This window comes from Coniophora puteana, assembly GCF_000271625.1.
Source record: "Coniophora puteana RWD-64-598 SS2 unplaced genomic scaffold CONPUscaffold_14, whole genome shotgun sequence".
In the NCBI taxonomy this organism is placed as follows: domain Eukaryota; kingdom Fungi; phylum Basidiomycota; class Agaricomycetes; order Boletales; family Coniophoraceae; genus Coniophora; species Coniophora puteana.
This window is the reverse complement of record NW_006913066.1, coordinates 372,027-394,229: the sequence shown is the minus strand read 5'-3', so window position 1 is coordinate 394,229 and position 22,203 is coordinate 372,027. Positions and strand designations below refer to the sequence as shown.

The 22,203-nt window shown below is 51.2% G+C and overlaps 9 protein-coding genes across 9 annotated transcripts; 6 read left to right on the top strand and 3 right to left on the bottom strand.

The window, feature by feature from the left end:
* The first annotated feature begins 210 nt into the window (after positions 1-210).
* On the top strand, positions 211-3,339 carry CONPUDRAFT_111029 (Nop14-like protein). Its single transcript, XM_007775289.1, has 7 exons — positions 211-496; positions 546-819; positions 871-950; positions 1,002-1,067; positions 1,117-1,968; positions 2,030-2,815; positions 2,867-3,339. The coding sequence occupies exons 1-7, from the start codon at positions 230-232 to the stop codon at positions 3,275-3,277; spliced, it is 2,736 nt and encodes a 911-aa protein (XP_007773479.1). The 5' UTR covers positions 211-229; the 3' UTR covers positions 3,278-3,339.
* A 149-nt stretch (positions 3,340-3,488) lies between these two features.
* On the top strand, positions 3,489-4,363 carry CONPUDRAFT_168800 (uncharacterized protein; the record flags this gene model as incomplete). The annotated part of the gene is made up of 2 exons (XM_007775288.1): positions 3,489-4,133; positions 4,185-4,363. Coding segments are annotated over exons 1-2 (765 nt in total), but the record flags the coding sequence as incomplete, so codon positions are not given.
* A 981-nt stretch (positions 4,364-5,344) lies between these two features.
* Positions 5,345-12,074, top strand: CONPUDRAFT_158248 (uncharacterized protein; the record flags this gene model as incomplete). The annotated part of the gene is made up of 23 exons (XM_007775287.1): positions 5,345-5,499; positions 5,552-5,704; positions 5,755-5,851; positions 5,910-6,392; positions 6,449-6,694; positions 6,752-7,969; positions 8,019-8,538; positions 8,592-9,081; positions 9,129-9,426; positions 9,477-9,574; positions 9,627-9,707; positions 9,762-9,963; positions 10,011-10,205; positions 10,253-10,520; positions 10,573-10,770; positions 10,827-10,951; positions 11,005-11,093; positions 11,144-11,266; positions 11,321-11,408; positions 11,469-11,553; positions 11,603-11,730; positions 11,783-11,983; positions 12,039-12,074. The coding sequence occupies 23 exons, from the start codon at positions 5,345-5,347 to the stop codon at positions 12,072-12,074; spliced, it is 5,577 nt and encodes a 1,858-aa protein (XP_007773477.1).
* CONPUDRAFT_168798 (yeats-domain-containing protein) lies at positions 12,071-13,247 on the bottom strand (the record flags this gene model as incomplete). Its single annotated transcript, XM_007775286.1, has 4 exons — positions 12,071-12,656; positions 12,710-12,746; positions 12,807-13,035; positions 13,119-13,247. The coding sequence occupies 4 exons, from the start codon at positions 13,245-13,247 to the stop codon at positions 12,161-12,163; spliced, it is 891 nt and encodes a 296-aa protein (XP_007773476.1). The 3' UTR covers positions 12,071-12,160.
* Positions 13,248-13,282: 35 nt separating this feature from the next.
* On the top strand, positions 13,283-13,792 carry CONPUDRAFT_168797 (uncharacterized protein). The gene is made up of 5 exons (XM_007775285.1): positions 13,283-13,316; positions 13,366-13,403; positions 13,458-13,509; positions 13,562-13,629; positions 13,692-13,792. Exons 1-5 carry the CDS (start codon positions 13,295-13,297, stop codon positions 13,713-13,715), a joined length of 204 nt encoding a protein of 67 aa, XP_007773475.1. The 5' UTR covers positions 13,283-13,294; the 3' UTR covers positions 13,716-13,792.
* A 205-nt stretch (positions 13,793-13,997) lies between these two features.
* CONPUDRAFT_158245 (uncharacterized protein) lies at positions 13,998-14,533 on the top strand (the record flags this gene model as incomplete). The annotated part of the gene is made up of 2 exons (XM_007775284.1): positions 13,998-14,060; positions 14,123-14,533. The coding sequence occupies 2 exons, from the start codon at positions 13,998-14,000 to the stop codon at positions 14,531-14,533; spliced, it is 474 nt and encodes a 157-aa protein (XP_007773474.1).
* Positions 14,534-15,051: 518 nt separating this feature from the next.
* CONPUDRAFT_92921 (ribonuclease III) lies at positions 15,052-16,256 on the bottom strand (the record flags this gene model as incomplete). Its single annotated transcript, XM_007775283.1, has 4 exons — positions 15,052-15,650; positions 15,709-15,791; positions 15,851-15,985; positions 16,072-16,256. The coding sequence occupies 4 exons, from the start codon at positions 16,254-16,256 to the stop codon at positions 15,052-15,054; spliced, it is 1,002 nt and encodes a 333-aa protein (XP_007773473.1).
* A 2,156-nt stretch (positions 16,257-18,412) lies between these two features.
* Positions 18,413-19,708, bottom strand: CONPUDRAFT_130703 (phosophoadenylyl-sulfate reductase). The gene is made up of 3 exons (XM_007775282.1): positions 19,147-19,708; positions 18,711-19,073; positions 18,413-18,647 (listed from the first exon to the last, which is right to left on the bottom strand). Exons 1-3 carry the CDS (start codon positions 19,558-19,560, stop codon positions 18,573-18,575), a joined length of 852 nt encoding a protein of 283 aa, XP_007773472.1. The 5' UTR covers positions 19,561-19,708; the 3' UTR covers positions 18,413-18,572.
* A 680-nt stretch (positions 19,709-20,388) lies between these two features.
* CONPUDRAFT_64742 (TFIID-18kDa-domain-containing protein) lies at positions 20,389-21,802 on the top strand (the record flags this gene model as incomplete). The annotated part of the gene is made up of 6 exons (XM_007775167.1): positions 20,389-20,502; positions 20,557-20,643; positions 20,712-20,919; positions 21,000-21,157; positions 21,210-21,297; positions 21,354-21,802. 6 exons carry the CDS (start codon positions 20,389-20,391, stop codon positions 21,800-21,802), a joined length of 1,104 nt encoding a protein of 367 aa, XP_007773357.1.
* Positions 21,803-22,203: the final 401 nt, after the last annotated feature.

The following is a 22,203-nucleotide window of genomic DNA, read 5'->3' as shown; positions in this document are numbered from 1 at the left end:
GCTAAACGCTGTACGGCGTGTAAATGGAAAGGGACACGACTATAACGAAGCAGTCGAAGACTCACAACGTCTTGTCTGAAGCAAGGTCTGAAGCAAGGCCCAAGTCACAAGTACTGTTTAATGCGGCAAAGTGACGTTTCGTGACAAACGCGTTCAAGCAACGTGACACAAATTTCGGCATCCGGTTACCGACCCGCGTCAAGTCTCCCGGCGACTATCCGAGTCCAAGATGGCTAAAGGATCGCAGCTCACGCAGCTCAAGTCTGAGCTTTCCAAGGCTGGGATCAGCAACCAGCCTAGTAGGAACAAGAAAAGCAAGAGCTCGAAGCCTAAGGACCAGGATAAAGCCAAGAAAGCAGCCAAGCTTCATGAAATCCATCAAAAGCTCAATCCATTCGACGTCAAGGTTACAAAGCTGAAGCATGACGTCGGAGGACGCAAGATCAAGGGTGCTGTGGGCCATCCTGCGCAAAGTAAGCAGCATGGCATAGAACAGGTGTGTCTTCTCTTTGTCCTTCAGGTGTGGAACCTAATAGGGGCCATAGCGCAAGAAAACGCTTCTGAAAGACTTCGAGGAGCGGGGGCGCGCTGGCGGCATCATCGATCGCCGTTTCGGTGAAAATGACCCAAACATGTCTCTCGAAGACCGTATGCTCGAGCGTTTTACTCGTGAACGTCAACGGGCATCTAAGGGCTCGCTCTTCAACCTGGAGGAGGAGGAAGACCTAACGCATTATGGACAAAGCTTGTCGAAGCTTGATGATTTCGACAACGTCGGTTTTCCAATGGATGAAGATGACGACGAAGAGGGCCCTTCAGGTGCTTCTACATTTATTCTAAGGTTTTGTATGTCTGACTGCGGCTTTGTAGGTCGTATTGACAAAGAAGTCGTTCAGAAGACCCATTTCGGAGGGTTTGAAGATGAACAGTCCGAAGAGGAAGAAGAGCAGGTGCGAATTCTTCTTTTATATTCTATATACCACTGAAATCAAATACCTCAGCCCGACCGAAAGAAATCAAAAGCTGAAGTAATGGCTGAAGTCATTGCTAAGAGCAAAGAACATAAAGTTCGCTTATTAGTTGTCTATGTTTAAATCTATCTTACATGTTTTGCAGCTGCGACGCCAAATGGAACGTGAGGCAGAGGAAAACATGCGCCATGAACTCGATCAGGATTTTGCGTCCTTGCGATCACTTCTTTACGCTCCTAACCCATCATCAGCCGCCAGCATTGAAGGTGCACTTGAGACATCTATCGACCAAGTGAAACCTCTGAACGACGAGTCGGGCGCAAACTTCGACAAAAACTATGATCAAAACGTCCGCGAGCTTGCGTTTGATCAACGCGCTAAGGCGAAGGATCGGACAAAGACGGAAGAGGAACTTGCTTTAGAAGCCAAGGAGGCACTAGAGAAGGCCGAGCGTCAGCGTCTGAGACGTATGATGGGAGAAGACGCAGGAGAAAGCGATGAGGAAAGTAACCAGCGAGGGAAAAAGAGACGGAGGGGCGGTGACGACTTGGACGACGACTTCGCGGATGGCGATGATTTGGGGATCCTTGGAACTGGCTTGGCTACGGAGTTTAACATGGAGGGTGGAGCTGAGGGTGGGGCTGGAGATGAGGACGAAGAAGACGAAGAGGAGTCAAATGAAGATGAGGGGAGTGATGGAGATGAAGAAGACAAAGGAGACTTCGAAGGCGAGGTTGACATTGATGATGAAGATGGTCCTGAAGCGTCAGAGGATGGTGATTTTACAGAAATCACAACGTCTCGCACATCGCACAAATCTCTAAAGAAACAAGATACCGACAAAAGCTTGCCCTTTACCTTTCCTTGCCCCAGCTCGCATGAAGAGTTCCTTGAAATTGTGGAAGAAGTCGATGACGATCACCTACCGACAGTCGTCCAACGTATACGGACGTTACATCACCCGAGTCTTGCCCAGGATAATAAACTCAAGTTACAGGTATGTCCTTGCGAGCTTCATCTTGCGTAGCTGCTTTTAACCCTGCTTGGTTTGTACCAAGGGCTTAAGTGGAGTTTTGGTCGACCATATTCTTTATGTCACTTCTCCACCGACTCCCCGCCTCAAAACGATGAACTCCCTTATCCCACATCTATTTTCTCTAAGCCAGTCATATCCCATTCAATCTGCTCAATACTTTAACGACAAGCTCGCGCTCATGCACAAAAATCTCAAGCGTGGTCTTTCTCAGGGTCCAACGGCACCAAATACTCGAACATGGCCAGGCCTTCCCGAACTTTCTCTTCTGCGAGTTATTGGACTTATCTGGCCGACTAGTGACCTGGCACATCCTGTCATCTCGCCTGCTCGTCTACTCATGGGAGCATATTTGGGCCTATGTCGCGTCAGGTCGCCGTCAGACCTAGCTAGCGGACTCTTCCTTTGCTCTCTGTTTCTACAGTATGAAGCGCCATCGAAACGTCTTATACCAGAGGCTGTCAACTTCATCATTAACGCCATACTTCACCTTTCTCCTCACCCATTTGAACACGTCACCGATATTCCCGGATCATTCCCTTCCCCTGACTTCAAATCAGATTTATGCCTTTCTCTGCAGCTCGACCGCAAGAAAGCCAGGAAGCTCGCGATTCAGAAACCTTCTCTGGTCGAGCTATTGACTGCCGAGATTTCAGAACAGATGAAGGTTGATCTACTCGGGCTGGCGTTGGAGCTTCTTGACAAGTACGCGGCCAAGGATAAGGCATTGGATGGCTTCGTTGAGCTCTACGAGCCACTGCAAACCATTGTCTCCGGTGTCAGTCAAGAGAAACTTCCCGAGAGCGTTAAGGTCGGTTTAATTGAGGCTATACATTGATTCTCCAAGACTCACGCCTTTTAGAATCACGTCATTTCTCTTAACGACACACTATCAAGATTGTTGAAGTTCTCCCGACAAGCACGCCAACCCCTGAAATTACAAGCCCACAAGCCCATACCAATCGCAACTTACATTCCCAAGTTCGAGTCGCATTCTTCATCATATCTTCGCCGTCAAGATCCCGATCACGAACGGAACGAAGCCGCAAAACTACGCTACCAGCACAAGCAGGAACGGAAAGGAGCAATTCGGGAGCTGCGGAAGGATGCTCGTTTCCTTGCTGCAGTGGAAAACGAGAAGCAGAAGGACAAGGACAAGCAGTATCACGATCGCATGAAGCGCGTATTTGGGTCTATCGAGGGCGAGCGTGCAGAGCAAAAAGCAATGGAGAGGGAGAAATCCAAAGAGAAGCGCAGAGCAGGTCGGAAGTAGGTTATACCGTGCTTGTGCCATGCTGTAGATCCTATTCGTTCGCATCACAAAACTTGCATATCATGAACCCCCTCCGGTATCATCTCAATTAATGTGACTTTCGGCGCGCTGCTTGATTTACTCATTAAAAGGTCCGAGACGCGTCCTCGTCGCTTCGCGTCTTTCCTCTCGTTCATCTTTCAGAATATATCTGTGTAGCCAACCCTCAAGGCCTCACCTTGGCTTTGGCTTTTATGAATCAATCCACTTCACTTCTAATCTCCGAATGACATGGCAACAGCACCATCATCTTCGTTATCGTACCCACAAACATTCCAAACCGTCGCTGGACCGGGCAAGGGTATCTCCCCCAAAGCGTTTCGCGACTTCTTGAACGAGACCGTCAACCAAGACTTCCTGTCCAACAATCCAACACAGGCTGTCCGTGATAATAAGGAGAAATGGATTGCTTTACTGCATGGGCTTTCCAAAGAGATTTTAGGCCACTTCCCTTATTTTGAACCCGAGCTGGCAGGGACCATCAACGAGAAGATTGCGTTAGCTCACATATCCCTAGACATCTTCCCAAACGTCATCCAGCGCGCGGAAACTCTTTACAGTGATGCGGAGGATCTGACAAAGGTGCTGTTTGTCAAGCTTCTCGGTTTTTGCACATGCGCAGAGACATGGGCAAATGTGATTACAGATGGCCAGGATGAGACACCTTCAGCGTCAGCGCTTTACCCAAAGGCATCCGCATCGCTCGTGTGTTACCTCAGAGCACTTGGTAATTCTCTTCGCTACGGTCGTCGACAGAGGTTGCCCCTGTGGAAGGCTCTTGATGAGATCTTACGTGCGAGTCTGGACATATGCGAGGGTGCGCTGGGTCAGTTTCTCCATGTTACGGATGATGAATAATACTTTGCAGAAATCACCACAAACCCCCTTCCAAGTTTCCCATTGCGAATCCAGTTCTTCACTACACCGCATATAGTGACCGATGAAACAACCATAGACGAGCAGTCGGGCCTCTGTGTCACCCTACCGACAGACAGGCAGGTCTCCGTCTTTTCAAGTGTCACTATGGAAGTTATCAGCAACGCTCTCTACCCACCCTTACTATCTCATTGCTTTCTCGTTGATAAAGCTAATGTTACCCTGCGACTAGTCCGCACGACGTTCGATTATTGCCTCTCAAGCTCAACATCCTCGGAGGTCCGGTGGCGAGCTCTAGCCCGCCTCACGAGTACTGCTCGCTCTATGATATCTCACTCTGCTTCTTCCGCCGACGCTATCTTGGATCTTGCCCCTAAGGCCCTTCTATTGCTTCTTCAAGAAGGTCCTAAGCCTTCCTCAGTTTCTTACAATCAGCTCTACGATACCTTGAAAGCTGACTTTCGCCAAATGCCAATATCAAAATGCAGTACTGTTCCTATTCTGAAGATATTGAAAACCAGCCCTTGGCATAGCCCAAATGAGAAACTCAGCGTATGTACGCGCAGTTCCTCACAAGGTTAGCATTGTGCTGACAGTCAAATTCAAGATCCTCGCTTTGAGTTACGTTCAATCCTGTACCATTGACATGAGCCTCGCCGAACTTCGTTCAACTCGGATACTAATCGAAAGCACCGCTTTGCTCAAAGACAGTATTCTCATGAAATCAATTGACGATAGACTCTCGGCTACTTCCAATGGTCGCAGCGCCCCTCTTATAAGCTCGCTCGCACCACCTGCAGTGGAAATACGACGATTATTAGAGAAGATCATCGTTCCTCGGCAAGTTCAATGGATGAATCTTGAAGAAGACTCTCCGCGAGCACTCCTTTTCCAGAACGCGTTCGACAACATTGAAACGAGATTCCAGAGGTAGTTTCATTTATCCTTCCTTGATTCGAACGCTTGTTAAAAACCTGCAGTCCGTTGCACGACTACTCTTCCGAAGCCCGGCTATCGCTCATTGAGAATTTTAAGGCGTTGGTCGAATATATCCAAGGGACAAAGCAATCTTTCGCAGCGCCTACGTCCTTCAATATCATTCCTCCGGTTTATTCCTTGCTTTTACAGCTCTTGAATAACTCAGAGCAAGATATGTCTCCCAAAGTACGGAGACGCTCGTTCGAGCTGATTTCAGCTGCCCTGCACAATCAGTCGCAGGAGAAAGCTATCCCCGAACTCAGTCAGGTTGCGGACATATTACTGAAAGGAATCAGCGATAAAGACCGTTCGGTTCGACTTAGTGCTGGGTAAGGTTGCTGCTGCTCATGGCTGTTGGTTGACTGACATCGTCGCTTCCAGATCTTCAGTAGTGGAGTTCATTAAATTGCATGAGGTACTTGGCGAGACACGAGGAGTCGAGGCGGTATTGGCGATCATTCGAAGAATTCTGGAGTCGTCAGCTAAAGCAGCTTTGAAAGAGACAACGTTGATCCTTGCCGGATCCATAGCAAAGTACGGTAAGAAACGTTACATGTATGCCGTGTTCTAACGAAATATTGTAGAGTGGCGAAATCTGAAACCCTTGGTCAAGCTCTTCTTTGCCTCATCACTCAGCTTGGCGACGACAACCCTACTCTGAAGGGTATTGCTTATGTGAAGGTGAGTTACTATCTTGCACGTCTGCTGTCCAGAGATAACATCGATGATTGGGCTTCAGCTTCTAGAAGTCGCCAAGGCGCGAAATACAACGTCATACAGTCTTTTCTCGCCGTACTTGAGCCGAATAGCGCCGTACATTGTCTCTCGCATTTGCATGAAGCCGACGATGATTATTGAAACATCCCGTTTCCTCATGATTCGTCATCAGGACTTCCTTAATCTAACTTTACCATTTACTCTTCCCCAGCTTTTCGCAAGCTGCGACTTCAGAGCAATCGAGCAGGTGGCGGATGAAGTCGGTATAAAGCAGTCGAAGCTCTTTTTGGATCATTCTCATATCGTGCTGGCCAATGTCTTCCAGCTTCAAGGTCCAGGGCAACCGGCGAAATCTCTAAACTTCATCGTGAACGCGTTAATGAAAGACAGCGCGCCCAATAGCAAAGCAAGCATCGATGTACAGAGCATCACACAGATTTGCATTGTACCATTGCTTGCAGAACTAGTCATTTTCCTAGGAGATACTGGCGTCAACGATGCTGTGGTGAGTCTTTATTATTATCTTCGAGGTGATCACAGGTGAGCGTGAACTTTCTGTAGGCCCTTCAAGCCCTCAAGAGGATCGATCGTTTGTTGAATATAAGTACCGAAGAACGACCGTCAGCATCGCAGCCAAATATTGCAGACCTTTTACACTCCTACATGCTTGGCGTCTTATCCCACCTGAACGATATGCTACAAGATTTTAAGGGCAAGAAGAGTGTTGAGAACAAATGTCAGATGATCCGAGGTCTGGGAGAGTTTGTCAAGCATATAGGGCCTCCTGTTCACGGAATTGCTCCTCAAGTGAGAAGTACAGCTGTCTTTATCATCTCGAGTGTTCACATTTGTTTGGCTGTTTAGGTTATGGCCACCCTTCAAACCATGCTCTTAGTTCCAGAGCTAGCAGAAGCTACCCTTTCCTCCTGGTTCATCTTCCTCTCCACCCTATCAGAGAAGGACGTGGCTCCGTATTTGGGGCCTTCCAGCGCTTCACTACTTTGCTCCTGGCCAGTACTAACGTCTTCCGGTCGTCAGGCCGCTTTCAAGTGCCTAGAATTCATCGTCACCAACGATGATGTACTCCTCGATGAAATCGTGGACATGAGCTCAATACCGGATCTTCAAGAAGTCTCTCAACGACTCCTGAGCTCGCGAAGAGCATGGGGTTCTCGCACGAAACTAGAGAAGATTCTAGACCGCTCAACTAGTGATAATTATGCCGTCACAATGCAGGCTTTGCGGGAGCTCAAATCTTTTATGCTCAACTCAAACGATGCTTTTGTCCGCACTCTTACTTCCGGAGACATCTTTGATCCATTAGCCAGCCGGATTTTCTCAGTCCTACTCGCCGCTGCTTGTCGTGATGGCCATCACGAGTCTCTGAGGTTAATGGCGTTTGAATGCATGGGGATCTTGGGAGCTCTTGATCCTGATCGTTGCGAGATAGGCGTCAGCGAATCGGCGATGATAGTGCGAACTAACTTCAATGACGAAGCAGAGTCTGTGCTCTTTGCGATACATCTTCTCAAAGATGTTCTTGTCGGGGCTTTTCGCTCAACAACCGACATCAAATATCAAGGTCATCTTGCTTTTACCATCCAAGAATTACTGCGGTTCTGTAATTTCACTCCGGACCTTGTTGTCACTGGGAAGACTACCTCTATACCATCGAAAGTCCGAAACCGCTGGGCTTCTTTGCCAAAATACGTGATTGAAACTGTCGCCCCTTTACTTGGGGCTCGCTTCAACGCTCCTAGGAAGCCCTTGGCTGCACTGAATCATCCCATCTACAAGCATGAGAAAACGTATCGTGAATGGTTGCAGCAGTGGACTGCATATCTCATAACCAAGGCCTCTGGCAAGACGGCGAAGACGATCTTCGGAAACTTTCACTCTGCTATTCGGAACAAAGACGTCGGAGTTGCTCATCATATCTTACCGCATCTGGTCCTCAATATCTTGTTGTCTGGGCACGAAGACGACGCACAGGCTATTTTGAAGGAGCTACTCGTCGTTCTTGAGGACCAGGTCGACCCAGCGAGTCTCTCGAGCAACGACAAAAAGTTTCTGAGCGCACAGGTAGATGACAAGCTCAAATGATATCGCTCCGCTGAAGTTCATAATTTAGGTTGTATTCATGCTTCTTGATCATATTAGCAAATACGTTCGTATTCTTCGCCAGGATATTGCCAACAGGAAATCGGACAACAAGCGAACTCGCGCACAGCAGATGGCCGTTGAAGGCGAAGACCTACTGATTCGATTAGACTCTGTCACCTCTAACATCAATCATGAGTTGATGGCCAAGGCGGCCCTGCAGTGTCAAGCTTACGAACGAGCCCTCATGCACTTTGAACAGCAGATAACGGTCATCCGAGAACGACAAGAAGGCGCGCAGAAGAAGGACTTGACACCTTACTACGATAAACTTCATGAAATATACGCTCAGCTAGATGAACCAGACGGAATGGAAGGTATTTCAACCCTAATTCTCTCGCCATCTTTAGAGCACCAGATACGGCAGCACGAAAGTACTGGTCATTGGACTTCAGCTCAGAGCTGTTGGGAGGTCCGCCTGCAACAGGATCCGGATAACCTCGACTTTCACTTGGGATTGCTTCGGTGCCTCAGAAACTTGGGCCATTATGGTATGATTTTCAGCTCATTGATCATGGTCCTTATTTAAGCTAACGGTGTTCAGATACTCTACGAACCCATGTGCAAGGCGTTCTTGTTCGAAATCCTGACTGGAATGATGCATTGGCGGGATACCAGGCTGAGAGCGCGTGGATGATAGGCGCGTGGGACGACGTCGAGAGGATTGTGAAGAGTACCTCCAACCGCAATTCGTCACTGGTCAAAGCCGACGTTCTTCTTGCTGTCAGATCCGGAAATGCAACAAGAGTCGAGGAGGTTTTATCATCGGCGCGCTCAGTTATAGGTTCATCGATCACAACTTCGGGTGTTAAGGGCTACCGACGCTCCTATGACGCCCTATTGGACCTTCATCTAATTCACGAGGTTGAACTGATCCGCGATCATGTTTTCAATCTTCCCGTCAATTCTCAAGAACGACGTACGCAGCTACGGTCTTTGGGCGATAGCCTCGACGCTCGATTGGACAAAACTATACCCAGTTACCGAACCAGAGAAACCATACTTAGCATGCGGAGAACAGCCTTCTCTCTCAGGTCTGTCATCTAACACCCGATGGTATATTCAATTTAACAACTCCTAGTGCGATACCGCAACCATCGGTGGCAATTGAAGTAGGACGTTCATGGCTGGCGAGTGCGAAGATCGCACGGAAGACGGGGCAATGGCAAACCGCTTACAGCGCTATGCTTCAATCTCAACAAACTCAGCTGAAGTTTTCATTCATGGAGAGTGCGAAGCTAGTCAAGGCTGCAGGAGAGCCATTGCGTGCTCTCCAGGAGCTTGAAAATTCGATGCGTCTGGCAGGCATTCTTGAAAGCAAGAGTGACACCATTGATCTCACGAATGATACGGACGCAAGCAAGAAGATGGTCGCCAAGGTATGGTATAGCATGGGTTTCAAAGCGGTTGCTCATTTTTTTTTTCATAGGCTTATGTCCTACTGGCTCGCTGGATGAACGAGTCTGATCGCTTCGAAGCGACCGACGTTCTTAATACCTTTGGAGAGGCCACTAAACTCTCGCCAGCGTAGGTTTCTTCCTATTTTCGCGTTTAATCTCGCTAAAAACCTTTGACGAAGCTGGGAAAGTGCTCATTTTTACCTCGGCCAATTCCATGACCAGTGTTACAAGATGTTGCCGTCGCAAGACCTGGGAGATAGGTTTGTTTTAGTTGTTCAAATTTTTAGTGGTACCTTGAGCTGAACATGTCATAGAGGAGTTCGAATGAACTTGCACACAATCCGAAATTTCGCAAAAGCTATCATACACGGATCCAAATACGTGTATCAAACGGTGCCCCGACTACTTACCCTTTGGCTAGACATGGGCGAGCACCAGGAGATCAGAACTTCGCCCGCGTTTACAAAAGTCAATGGTGCGGTTTCGACTGCAGTAGATAATATACCAGTGTACAAGGTAGGCTATGGCATACACCAACGCCACTTTAACTGACATCAGTGCAGTGGTTCACTGCGTTCCCGCAAATTGTTTCCAGAGTCGGCCATGATAATGTCAAAGTTTACCAGATCCTCGCAAAACTGATAGCGAAAGTGATCAAGGCATATCCACATCAAGCTCTGTGGCTCTTCACATCAGTCGTAAAGTCAACCAAATCCGCTCGAGAGGAGCGTGGACGGCACATCCTGGAGAAGTTGAAGGTGACACCACCTTGACATACTATATGCCATTCTGACGTGATCGACAGAATGACATTGCCCATGCGGGGACACCGCTTCCAGGTCTCATCCAAGAGTGTGGAAAGATGACTGACGAGCTGTTGCGCATGTGCAACTACCCTATCAATGACGAGCGCAAGGTCTTGAGCATGAAAAAATCCTTCCCAGCGCTCGCCCGACTTGGCCACTCGCCTCTTATTATCCCACTGCAAGAATCCTTGACGCCGAATGTTCCGGTATCATCATCGTCCGGCAATGACTACAATCCCTTCCCATTTGATGCACCTACTTTTCATGGTAAGTAGAACACACTACCAGTGATAACGTTCTCACCAATTCAATCATACAGAATTCTTTGACGACATCGAGGTGATGCACTCGCTTGCGAAACCACGTAAGATCACCATACGTGGAAGCGATGGCCAGATATACATGTTCCTGGGCAAACCGAAGGATGATCTGCGGAAAGATGCTCGTCTTATGGATTTCAACGCCATCATCAACAAACTTCTCAAGGCTAATTCTGAGTCTCGGCGACGGCAGCTTCGTGCGTAAATTCGATATGATGCACTACGCTCGCTGACGCAATATGTGGAACTTCAGGGATCCGCACGTATGGCGTTGTTACGCTGAATGAAGAATGTGGTTTCATTCAATGGGTCCCAAATACGATTCCTGTGAGGCCGGTACTCCTGAAGGGCTACGAGTCTCGACGGATTTCAAGTTGGGTAAGCAAGCGAATCATGAATATAAGCGAGATGGACTAGATTCTGGTTATTAGAATGGAGAGTTGAGCGCAGTGTTCAGACGCATCAAGGAGGTTCCGGACAAGGAGGCAGCGGTGCTTTATCAGACAAAGGTTCTGACACAGTGAGTTGATGCGTCCAAGCTACACGAATGGTGCTGAAAATTAATCTCAGATTCCCTCCGGTATTCCACGAATGGTTCATCGAGACGTTCCCCGAGCCATCTGCTTGGCTGGCTAGCCGGCTGTCCTATGGGCGAACAGCAGCTGTGATGTCGATGGTCGGCTTCATCTTGGGGTAAGCACCTATTTATATCGCCTTACCTAGTCCCTGTTACTCAGTTTGCTTCAGATTGGGCGATAGACACTGCGAAAACATCCTGCTAGACGTGAACACTGGTGATGTTGTGCACGTCGATTTTAACTGTTTGTTTGAAAAGGTATGCTATTTCGCTACTGGGATGTGAATGCAGAAGATTGAAATGTGACTCGATTTACAGGGAAAAACACTGGAAACGCCAGAACGTGTTCCTTTCAGACTGACGCAGAACCTTGTCGATGGACTTGGCGTAACAGGCGTCGAAGGTAGGCCACCTTCGGATGTCAATTCTTCGCCAACTAAAAGGTTTCATAGGCGTTTTCCGGATTGCATGCGAAGTGACAATGCGACTTCTAAGGGATAATAAGGACTCGTTGATGAGCGTTCTGGACGCCTTCATTCACGACCCGCTTGTCGAATGGGAGGATGAGAAGCGCAAGATGGTACTTCCATTATGCTATAAGCCGGGACTGGTTCTGATGTTTTGATCCGCAGGAACGCGATGGCGCAAAGCGGAACGTAGTCCGTTCGACAACAGATCTGCGACATCTTGCCAAAAATGCTTTAAATCCCATAGAGAAGAAGCTAAGGGGGGTATACGTCGCTCGCTCCAACAAGGAGCGAATAGAGAAGGAAATGTCTGTGGGTAATCTGGTACAAGTTCTCATACAGGAGTCGACAGACCCTGCAAATCTGGTAATTCCTTTAAAATTAGTTTTATTTTTCATGGCTCATGGATGACACTTCTCAGGCGAAAATGTATCCCGGATGGTGTTCATGGCATTGATTCTGGGAACAATTGAGATAATTGAATTGTAGCATACGTACTGATACACTGTAGCATAGGAAGGAGAAATTCGGAATCGTCAATTACTACGCGTCGATTTGCTTTTGAAGCTTTTGGAACTCTTTCTCCTTCTCCAAAAGCAGCTTTTTCCAGTGTTCTTGCTCGGCCAGAATTTGCTTCTTGGCGTTCTCGAGTCTGTCGTATTCCTCCTTCTCCATTGTCGTTGTGAACTCTGGCACACCTCCAGTGCCCGCGCCTCCTGCATTCAAGCCCGGTTCGGGGACCACGTGGAAGGGTACAACTCTATTACGGGCTTTGGGCAGAGGGGTCGGAGGATGGTCGGTTAGTATGTCGAGGAAGGCTTGGTATGGCTCGTGGAAGACGATTTCATCGTATTGCCACGAATGCACTGGTCCCATACGCGCGGCTTCCTCGAGTGGAGGCGGAGGAAGCGGAGCAGATGGTGCACCCAGGACGTGGGGCGTCCATGGGTGCAGCTTGAGATGGTGGTAGAAGACGACAGGTTTCTCGACTGCTTCGGGAATGAACTGGATGCGGATTTGGATGTCGAATTCGCCCCAGCTAGAGAGCGTTCATTAGTGATGATAATATAATCAGGAGAAGACTAGTCACACCCTGTTTCTGACACTTCGAACGGGGGTTTGTCGATATCTGTTGAATCAACAAGTGTGAGCTTTCATGGTGAGGTGATAGGGGAAGTTGCATTCGTACGCCGTGTCGGGTTGGTATAGGTGTCGTGTAGCTTGAACGTGACGCGTTTGATGAAGTAGGTAAGGTCGTCGCCGCCGCCTACCATGTCGGCGCCAGGCGGGGACGCCGCGCTGCGAACTGCGACAGTCCAACGGTGGGTGTGGTCCGGCGTGCTGAGCGACTCGCGCTCAATGGGAGTGAGCACAATCGCAGTGTTTCCATAGACAATCGGGCGATGAATCAGAAGACCCTGGAGAGGAAGACATATTGATTGCAATTGTCATTGTCGATGCGATGTTCAAGAGAGTGCAGCCGGGGGAGAGGGCGACGCACCCTGACGCGCTGGCCTCGTTCAGCCATTTCCCCACTTGACTCCAGGCAATTGGCAGAAAGGGCAGCTCTCGGGTGCCCTCGGCATTTCCCGTTCAGACTCCGCCGACTTGTCGCGAGCTCGGCGGGCATACTTTCGTTCAGACAGCCAGACCACTGTAACTTATCCCTTATCCGCCATGATTGACACCGTCGTATACAGTCAGTCCCATCTATCCCGATTGATTGCTGAATACTGACAGAATGATAGAGCCCAACCGAGTGCTCGAGAAGCAGAAGCTCGTTCAGGTGCGTAGTTGTCCGTGCTTGCTTCATCCGACCCAACTTATTGAGCTTCTATAGGGCATGCACGCCCCCGTCTACCGACGCCTTCCTCGCTCAAATCTCTACCTCAGTACGTTTTGCCTTGGTGCTTCCAAAATGAACATATCATAATTCCAGCCCAGACTCGTATTTCGGTCTCTGGGCTATTGGCCTCGGCAGCACCATCTACGGCGCGTACACGCTTGTCTTCGTACGTTAACCCTTTCCTGCCACGCAGTGTATCAGCTGACCTCATGAATGCGACTTGCATAGGACAAGCCCGCTGGCCCCGAGTAAACCAGACGACCGTAGCATTACCACCTCATTAAATCCGTTTCACTTGCAATCGATCCCTCCAAATTTCACAAGTGAGCTAGACAGGCTAGACGACAATAAAGTCTTGTATAAACCAATGCTATAATGAGGAAGCTCCACTCTGAGATTTTGACATAAAATCGCTTGATTGAGTGATGCTTAAGTGCGAGCAGCAACTTCGTGCAGTACCACGCTGAACGCGTTTTAGCGGAATCCGGCCCAACTTTTGCATGACTGCATGCTGTCGGGAATTGCCGATCCGATATGTCTTCAGACCGATATGTGTCTCGCAAGGAGGTCAATGCCTCCTACCGCCCCAAGAGCTCTGTACGCACAGTGGCACCCTAAACGTCCTCCCTATGCTGACTTCAGTATCTCTCATAAACTAGCTCATGTCCCCGGGCCTGCAGCGCGCCCGCAAGCCCTACCGCCTGCCCAACGCCATAACTGGCCTCACGCTCCTCGGATTCGGCGTCGGCGTCTGGGCGTACTCTATCAGCGCCGTCAAGCAGGACGACTTCTCCGATGTCGACAAGCAGGCACTCGAGCTCCAGAAGCAGCTGGCCGACGACGTCGAGGCCGCGCGCGAGACCGGCGCGACAGCGGCCATGGCGGCAGCGGAACTCGTACCGTTCCCGACCGAGCCGACCCCCAAGCTTCAGCGCACGCTAGCGCGAGAGGGCCTTCTGGCTTCTGCGGTGGACAGGCGGTTCCCGAGGCTGCTCGACCCGGATCGCAAGACGTTTGTGTGGGGAGCACCGCCGGTGGATAATATCGGGCGGTTGTGGGATCGACCTTGAAGAACGAAAAAGTACACGGCCTCGAAATACCCTCGTGTCTCACCCTTTGCCCATTAGACTAGTATATGTGAGTGCAAATACGTTTTGTTTGATTCATTCGAAAGCAGTTACAGAACAATTTCAAGACAGATAGCATAACTATACACAGCATGTAATTCGACAAGCAATTCGACAGCACCATTCTCAATAACTTTTTTCATGTTTTCTTGGAGGCTTTTATTCGTCGCAGTTTCGGATTCCGTGTATGTTTCCGTTTCTTCAAGATACTTCAAGACACGATAGTGATGTTGGAAAAGGGCGCAATGGTACCACACCAGCAAGACACCTGCACACTAACGCAGGGGGAGGAGGCAAACCGGCAGCAGCAAGCGTCCGCCGCCAGCGCCAGTCTGGAGGAATCGTGCCGAGGTCTCGTCTGCGCATTACACAATATGGATGTTGCTGCTCAAGCTGACGTTCAAAGTTCCACATCAGTATCCAACTGTCTCTAGCCCGGGCACGCAGAAAACAGTGCTTACTCATTGAGCAGCAACACCCAAAGCGACGAGACCCTCCTTGGCTGCCTCATTCCTGGCTGCCTTTTTGGTGTTCCCGCGCCCACGCCCGAGCTCCTTCCCATCGACAAGGACCCGCACGGCCCAAACCGGCGTCGTGCGCGCCCCAGCACCGGGGGCGGTCCCGTCCGAGTAAATCCACTCGACCTCGCGGTTCTGCCGCTGCACGTGTTGGTTGAACAGTGCGAGGTGTCCCGTCGTGGGCGGGGCACGCGACGCGCGGGGGACGCCCATCGCCCAGCGAGGGACAAACACGCCTGGGGCCAGGTTGCCATTGCCCACGAGCCCAGTGCTGATGCCGGACAGGACAAGGTGGGTTGGGACGTTGAGGCCGTTACACGGTGTGGCCGGGACCGAGGGAGGTGAGGACGACGCGGGGGAGGTGGTGCCGGAAGCAAGCCCCGGCGGCTGGGGGCCATTGGTGGGGGGCAACCCGTGGTCCTGGCGCACGCGGGCATAGGCCTCGTAGGCGTAGGGCGTAAAGAGAGGGCGGAGCCAGTCGCGGGCGGCATCGAGGCCGCGATCAAGGTATACGCCGCCGACGTAGGACTCGAAGACGTCGGCTGATATGGGATGTGAGTGTCCACGACATGTAGGGAAGGCGAAGGTGGGACGGCGCACCTTGGATGTGAACTGAGGCTCGCAGGGTTATGGCCTGTGCGGCGTGGAGGAGCAGGTATTTTGGGAGATCGTAGCGCCTCGAACTGCAGGCACAGGAAGCTGGTGAGCATCTTGTCCATGTGTCATTTATTGGTACACTCACATGTCAGCCAGTGTCGTATTGCCTACCATGAGCGCGCGAATCTTGGTCGCCGGCCCAACGCGCAAGTTCGGATATACATTCTGCAGCAGGCTCGTGATGACAAGTCCGAGCACGGTGTCGCCCAGATGCTCATATCTGCAGTGCGAGAGAGTTGGTCAGCCTCTTAACCTCCCAGCAACCTCCAGCCCTGAAACTGCGTCTAAAGCAAAGAGAAAACGCACTTCTCGTTATCAGGGCTAGGGTCGCTCGGATGGTCTTCGAAGACGTGATTCGGGCGCGCGTAGAAGGAGCGATGGGTGAACACCTGCGTTCGAATCGCCGAGTCATGGATTTCAGGCAGCGGCGGGAGGCCCGCGTCCCCGAAGTCGGGCCGAAGGACGGTCTGCGTGTTGTTGCCGTTAGGCATGCTGGATGTCTTCCTGTTATCCCTGTTGCCCGTTCTGTTAGCCTAGCCTAGTCTAGCCGTGATGCCAAGGACGCTCCGTAGGCACCGTCTGTTTGGGACACGGACGAAGAAGCAGAAGGTGGAAGCAGCGAACGAAGAAGCGAGAGAAGAGGAGATGGAAGGGAAGAAAGGGAGACAACAAACAGCCAGCAGCCAACAGACTGGCTTGGTCGGAGTAGGGACCTTTTAAGAGGAGCTTCGCCAGGGTCTCCCCAGCCCAGCGAGTGCATATATGCATATAGTATACACTCAGCAGATTCAGATACGGGCACGCAGCAGTGCATGGCCCTGTCAGGCGCGTGTGGCCATGCGCCCGGTGTGGCTCCCGCTGCAGGTTCTCATTGATCGTGATTCGTGATCACGTCGGACTACCTTAACAGCCAGCTAGACCTTTTTGGGTAACGCCGATGACACGGAGCGCCGAAGGCAAAGCAAGGCAAAGAGGGAAAAGGATAAGCAAAGGGAAAGGGAAAAGTGTGTACGATCCTAAACGTATACTGTGATACGTGATGGCGGATGTAGATACGTGCAAAGATCCGCATCTCGGGGAAACGAACGGCACGACTTCGAGTTCGAATAGGATGGTGGTGTGGGCAGCTCGGGGGTTGCGCTCGGGATCTGCTGGAAAGGACTCACTCACCACATGACTAGGACTCCCCGGACTGGGCGGAGCAGGGGGTGAAGAAGGCGTGCCACGATACGATAGACAGAGGGCTTGGTAGATCGATGGGTCGGAGCAGGCGTCTGGCTGGTGAGGGTCAGACAAGGTCAGACACAGACTCAGCCACAGAGTGATGCATGTCGGACTCGGAAAAATAGTGTCGGAATCGACGCAACGAGATGAAACGAGCGCCAGGCGTGTATGATTGCTATCATGCATCTGCATCAGCACGCACGGCATAGCATGCACAAGCCGTACTCTTCTGTCAGTTTCGTATTCAGTCGGTAACAGCGTGGATCCACAGAGTGGACTACCAGCGCAGCAGCTTTGCTTTGAATTGAGCCAATTCAGCGAGGCCATCAGGAGAAGTATAGAGACGCTTCAACGGTTTACTGCCGGCACTGGCTCAAGAACACAGAACGTTCAGACGCTCCCTCGTCTGACAAGCGGTGCGAAAGGTCCATCGGTTTGGTGTCGCCCAAGAAAAGCCCATCTAGAGAGAGAATGAGAGATAGTGCCAGTGCCACTGACACTGACAGATCCAGGTCTGTCGCAAGGCAAGCCCGACAGGATGGCGCCGTCGACGGCGTATACGTTTTGGGTGCGCAGACTCCGCTACAGTGTTCAGAATTATCCTCCAAGCCTGTAACCTGTTCGAGACATGCGGCCCGTGGGTTCTTGTTCTCTGCAGAATAACTTAGGCACTTGCTATAGAAAGCGGACGGACAGCGTGGAAGCGGGAAGCGCATGGCGACATTTGAATCGACATATATAAGCATAAGTAAGGTGCCGATTTGCGCAAGATGCTTTCTTGAGTTCGGAAACAGGCCGCCGGTGGTGTATTAGATGCTTTGGGTGGAAGAAGAAATACAGATAGGGGAGAACGAGCAAGTGGCGCGAACCGCGGATTCAAGTGGATGTGGTTGACAGCTGAAGCTGATGTATGATGTGTTCGAAGCTAAGATGGCCACAGTTCGCAGCCCACGGCAAGAGACAGCAAGACGCCGTGTTCCGACCTATGCTTATATCACAGAAAACGGACATCTGCGAGAGGTCTACACGATCACTCCGGAGAAACGAGACTTGAGACTTTGACAACTCCTGAGATCTTGTCGAAGATCATCGTTTACGATATGATCATGCTCACAGCATCGCGCACAACTCGACACACCTAACACTGACGGGGACCTATCTGGACCCACATGAAGGCCGTCCGCCGAATCCGCTGGTTGTAGTCTATAACTCATCACTTGAGTGGCGATTGGATCGTGTTGCTTCATATCGCCAGAATCAGATCGTGCCTCTGAACGGCGTGGCTAGCTATAGATGAACACTGGGGGATCAGCGCTGTCAATCAAGGTCATATTAGGGACGGGTCAACACGACTCCGAGGCGCTTTTCAGTCGGGCTGATTATGCTCCGCGTGAGGCTTTGATTAGCGCCAGACTCTGCATCGGTAGGAGGGGTTGCATTTGCTGCATTTGTTTACAGGGGGAGGTACAGGATTTTGATGCTCTCCGGGTCGGAGGGTCGACAAGGACGCGGCGGACAATAATGCGTGGTATGCCAAGCAGAATACAAAAAATAAAGATACCTTATAACAATCTCCAAAAGTTCTACGTAGCCGAAACCGCGCCGGGTGCAGCCATCGGGATCTGCGCCTGCGCCTGAGCAGCCAACTCTGCCTCCATCTATAATTATAAAATCAGCCTCGCTGCGCACCATATCAGGATAAAATGCAACAGCCAACCCACCTTCGCCTTCTTCTTCATCGCGAAGAAATCCTTATGCAGCCCGCACTCGGTCTTGTCCGCCTTGTCCGCCCAGCGCCCCGCGCGCTCGCCCGAGTCGCCCGCGCCGCTCTTCTGCGTGCTGTGCCAGTCGCCAACGCTCTTGTATCCCTGGGCATACAGCGCGTTCCGGGGGACGTTGTTTTCGCCCATGTACTTCTCGATGTCCGCGAGCGTCCACGCGCAGAGCGGATTGAGCTTGAGCATGCCCGTCGCGTCGACCTCGAGCGGCTGGAGCGACGCGCGGTCGCCGCCCTGCGAGGCGCGCCGGCCGGTGATGACGGATTGGACGTGCAGGTCGCGGTATGCGCGTTGGGCGGGTTCGGCCTGTGATTGTCGATTCAGGTTGTATTCGCGTGAGCTAAGTTGTGAGGTGATCTAGAAATAGATCGGCGCATACCTTGACAAGGTAATCATATTTCTCTTCGTTGGCCTCCCACAGCTTCTCGCCGTGCTTGGTCTCGAAATCCTGCGCAGTCTCGCACCCCTCCGGGCGGAAGACGTGTACCGTCTGGCCGTACCGCTTCTTGACCTCCTCGACGAGGTCGTGCGTTTCCTGGAAGTGATAGAGCGTGTCAAGGAAGATGAGCGGCGGCGCATGGCCAGGTGCGATCTTGGAGAGCATATCGATAGCGACGAGACCTGTCAGACCGAACGCGGTGGTCTGGTAGAGGTTAGGAAGGTGCTCGACGCCCCATGCGAGGACCTTCTGTGGCTCGGACGAGATGGTGGAAAGGTGGGCGTTGATCGCGTCGAGGTCAGCCTCCGTCAGAGGAAGCCTGAGGGGTTTGTCAAAGGTGGAGGCAGACGACATTGTGTAAGGTGGTTGAAGGGGGAGGGACAACGAGTAATTGCGCAAGTAGCGGGGTCCATCTTCATCTTGTATGCCTCCGAAGGCTTTCTAATCGTTTTCTTATGCTTACTATTGCGTTGCGATTGCTCACCATTTCAATCAAATTATCCTATCAATTGTCACGTGTGCCTGTTTCTCCACGGACCGACTCATCCCAGTGATCATGAAGGAGATCCCTTCTTGAGTACAAACGGAAAACAAGCGTTTTATCTGTGAAGACAGGTAAAGGACGGAAGAGGGAGTATACCCGTCTTGGGATTCACGCTTAGAAAGGGTGTGCGATACGCTGATAGCGCTCAGGTATGATTTCTCACTTCCTTTATACTAGTAAATACATTAGGAGTACTTCTGTAGCTCCTGTACTCGTATTTAGCTTCTGATTCTCTAATAAATAGCTTCTGCTTTCCCGAGCCTTGGCCCGGGACTTGTGACTCGTCTGGTGGTCTATCCACCCATCTCGTGTCTTATTATCTTATCTCGGCATCGGCCGATTACGTGAACACGATGACAGGCTCACGAATTCAACAACCCGTTTAGCGAGGGACAAGCCAGGAAGAAGGGAAAAGTCGTCGATTCGCAGTAGTTAGGGGCTATTGGACAGACAAGACACCTTTCCCACGTCACTACTTTCCAGACCCTGGTGCTATCTCGCATTCGCCTTGCGCATCCGCTGTGTGCTCGTCCTGCTGAGATTTCTAAGTTATTCGTCTATCATCCAGGCCAGCGAACATGGACGTCAGCTTTACGGGAAAGATGGACATGAACATGGCCAAGATGGAGACCATGCCCATGGAGTACTACAAACCGCGCCCCGAGACTGCGCCTCCACCGGCCGTCAAGAGGCCTGCGCCTCCGGATACGACAACGCGAGATTACAAGTATACCCAGGAGATATCGCAAATGGTACGCACGAGGCATGTTTCCTGCTAGAAGAGTCTGACCAAGACGTTGCTGCAGATGTTTGTCTTCGGAGAGATCCAGGACCCCAACCCAGAGACGGTGAACCTTGTAGAGGATATCGTCCGGAGTCAGCTTATCGAGCTTGTGCGTATTTCTGTGATTCTTTCATAGGAAGCTGAATTCTAACCAAACATTAATTGTTGCCTACTCAGATTCTGCAAGCGCGTGCTCTAGCAAACAAGCGCGGCGCCCGCTTCCTGGTCGCAGAGGATCTTATATTTCTCATCCGACACGACCGTGGCAAGGTCAACCGCCTCCGGACGTACCTCTCGTGGAAGGACGTGCGGAAACATGCCAAGGACAGTGGCGGTGACGGAGGCGGAGGCGTTGAAGTCGAAGCCCTCGAGGATGGTGCAGATGGTACGTCATACATACTTCCGGTCTCAATGCGGACTGCACAAGTCTCATTGCTATTTGGCTGTTGCGTTGCACGCTGGCAGACAAGCTTGCCTCGAAAGCACAGAAAATTACGATCAAGCTTCCGTGGGAGATATCGACAATATACTCTGAGGTTTTGCGGCAGAGTGGGCACCAGTCCGATGATGAAGAGGACGAGGATGACATTGAGGCTCATGAGGCATCAATACAACGGCTGAAGGTGAGAGGGAATGCTCATCTATGAAAACCATAGGCTGAAAAATAGTCTTCAGGAAGCAGATGATGCTACACGTCAAATGACGCGTGAAGAGTACCAACACTACTCCGACTGTCGACAAGCATCCTTCACATATCGAAAAGGTACTTGACAGCTCTGTTCCGCCTTCAAGCTCTGAGTATATCACACCACCCTCCAGCCAAACGCTTTCGCGAGTTCCTCAACCTCCCCCCACACCTCGACCTCAAAGCCAACGACGACACCGTCGACATCGTCGGCTTTCTCGCCTTCGAAATGGTCCGCTCCCTCACCCTCGCCGGCCTCGAAGTCAAAAAATCCCTCGAAGAGTCCTACCTCCGGGACGACTTCGCTGCCTCGCCGTTGCTCGGCAAGCGCAAGGCCGGCTCGGCCGCGCTCGAGGCGGCGGCAGCGGCGAAGCGCAGGCGCGAGGAGGAGCTGGACGAGGACGACACGCCGCTGCCCGCGAGCACGCTGTTCATGCCCCCGCCCGAGGCGCGCACCGCGCTGCAGCCGGAGCACATACAGGACGCGTTCACGCGCATGCAGGGCGACTGGGCGCATCATCGGTCTGCGGGAATGAGGAACTGGCGAGGAGGGCTTGTGCGGACGCGGGTTACCTTGATCTGATCACAGTTGTTTTGCTGGTCGACGTCTTTTTGGTTTTTGGTGTGTTCTTTTTGCTGCTGCTGCATGTATTTTTGTTGCTCGTCACGCTCGCATGGATATTTATCTAGATTGCACTGTATTTTATACCACTACGCATGGACGATACAACCTCTGGATGTCGATGCCATTTTACCCTCTTGACTGACCGACAGCTTTTCTTCATATTTTCAAACCTAGATCCGTCGTGCGAACCTTCACTCATCGCTGCAACTTAAAGCACTTCTTCACAAACCTTGCTGCCGTTCCCTGCAAGTGATCGCGAAAGCCCGGGCACCATCGTATGCAACATCACAATTGCGCTCCGTATTCGCCTTGTCACTTACCAGCCGAGGTTTATGCATGAGGCACCCTTGGAGTCGTCG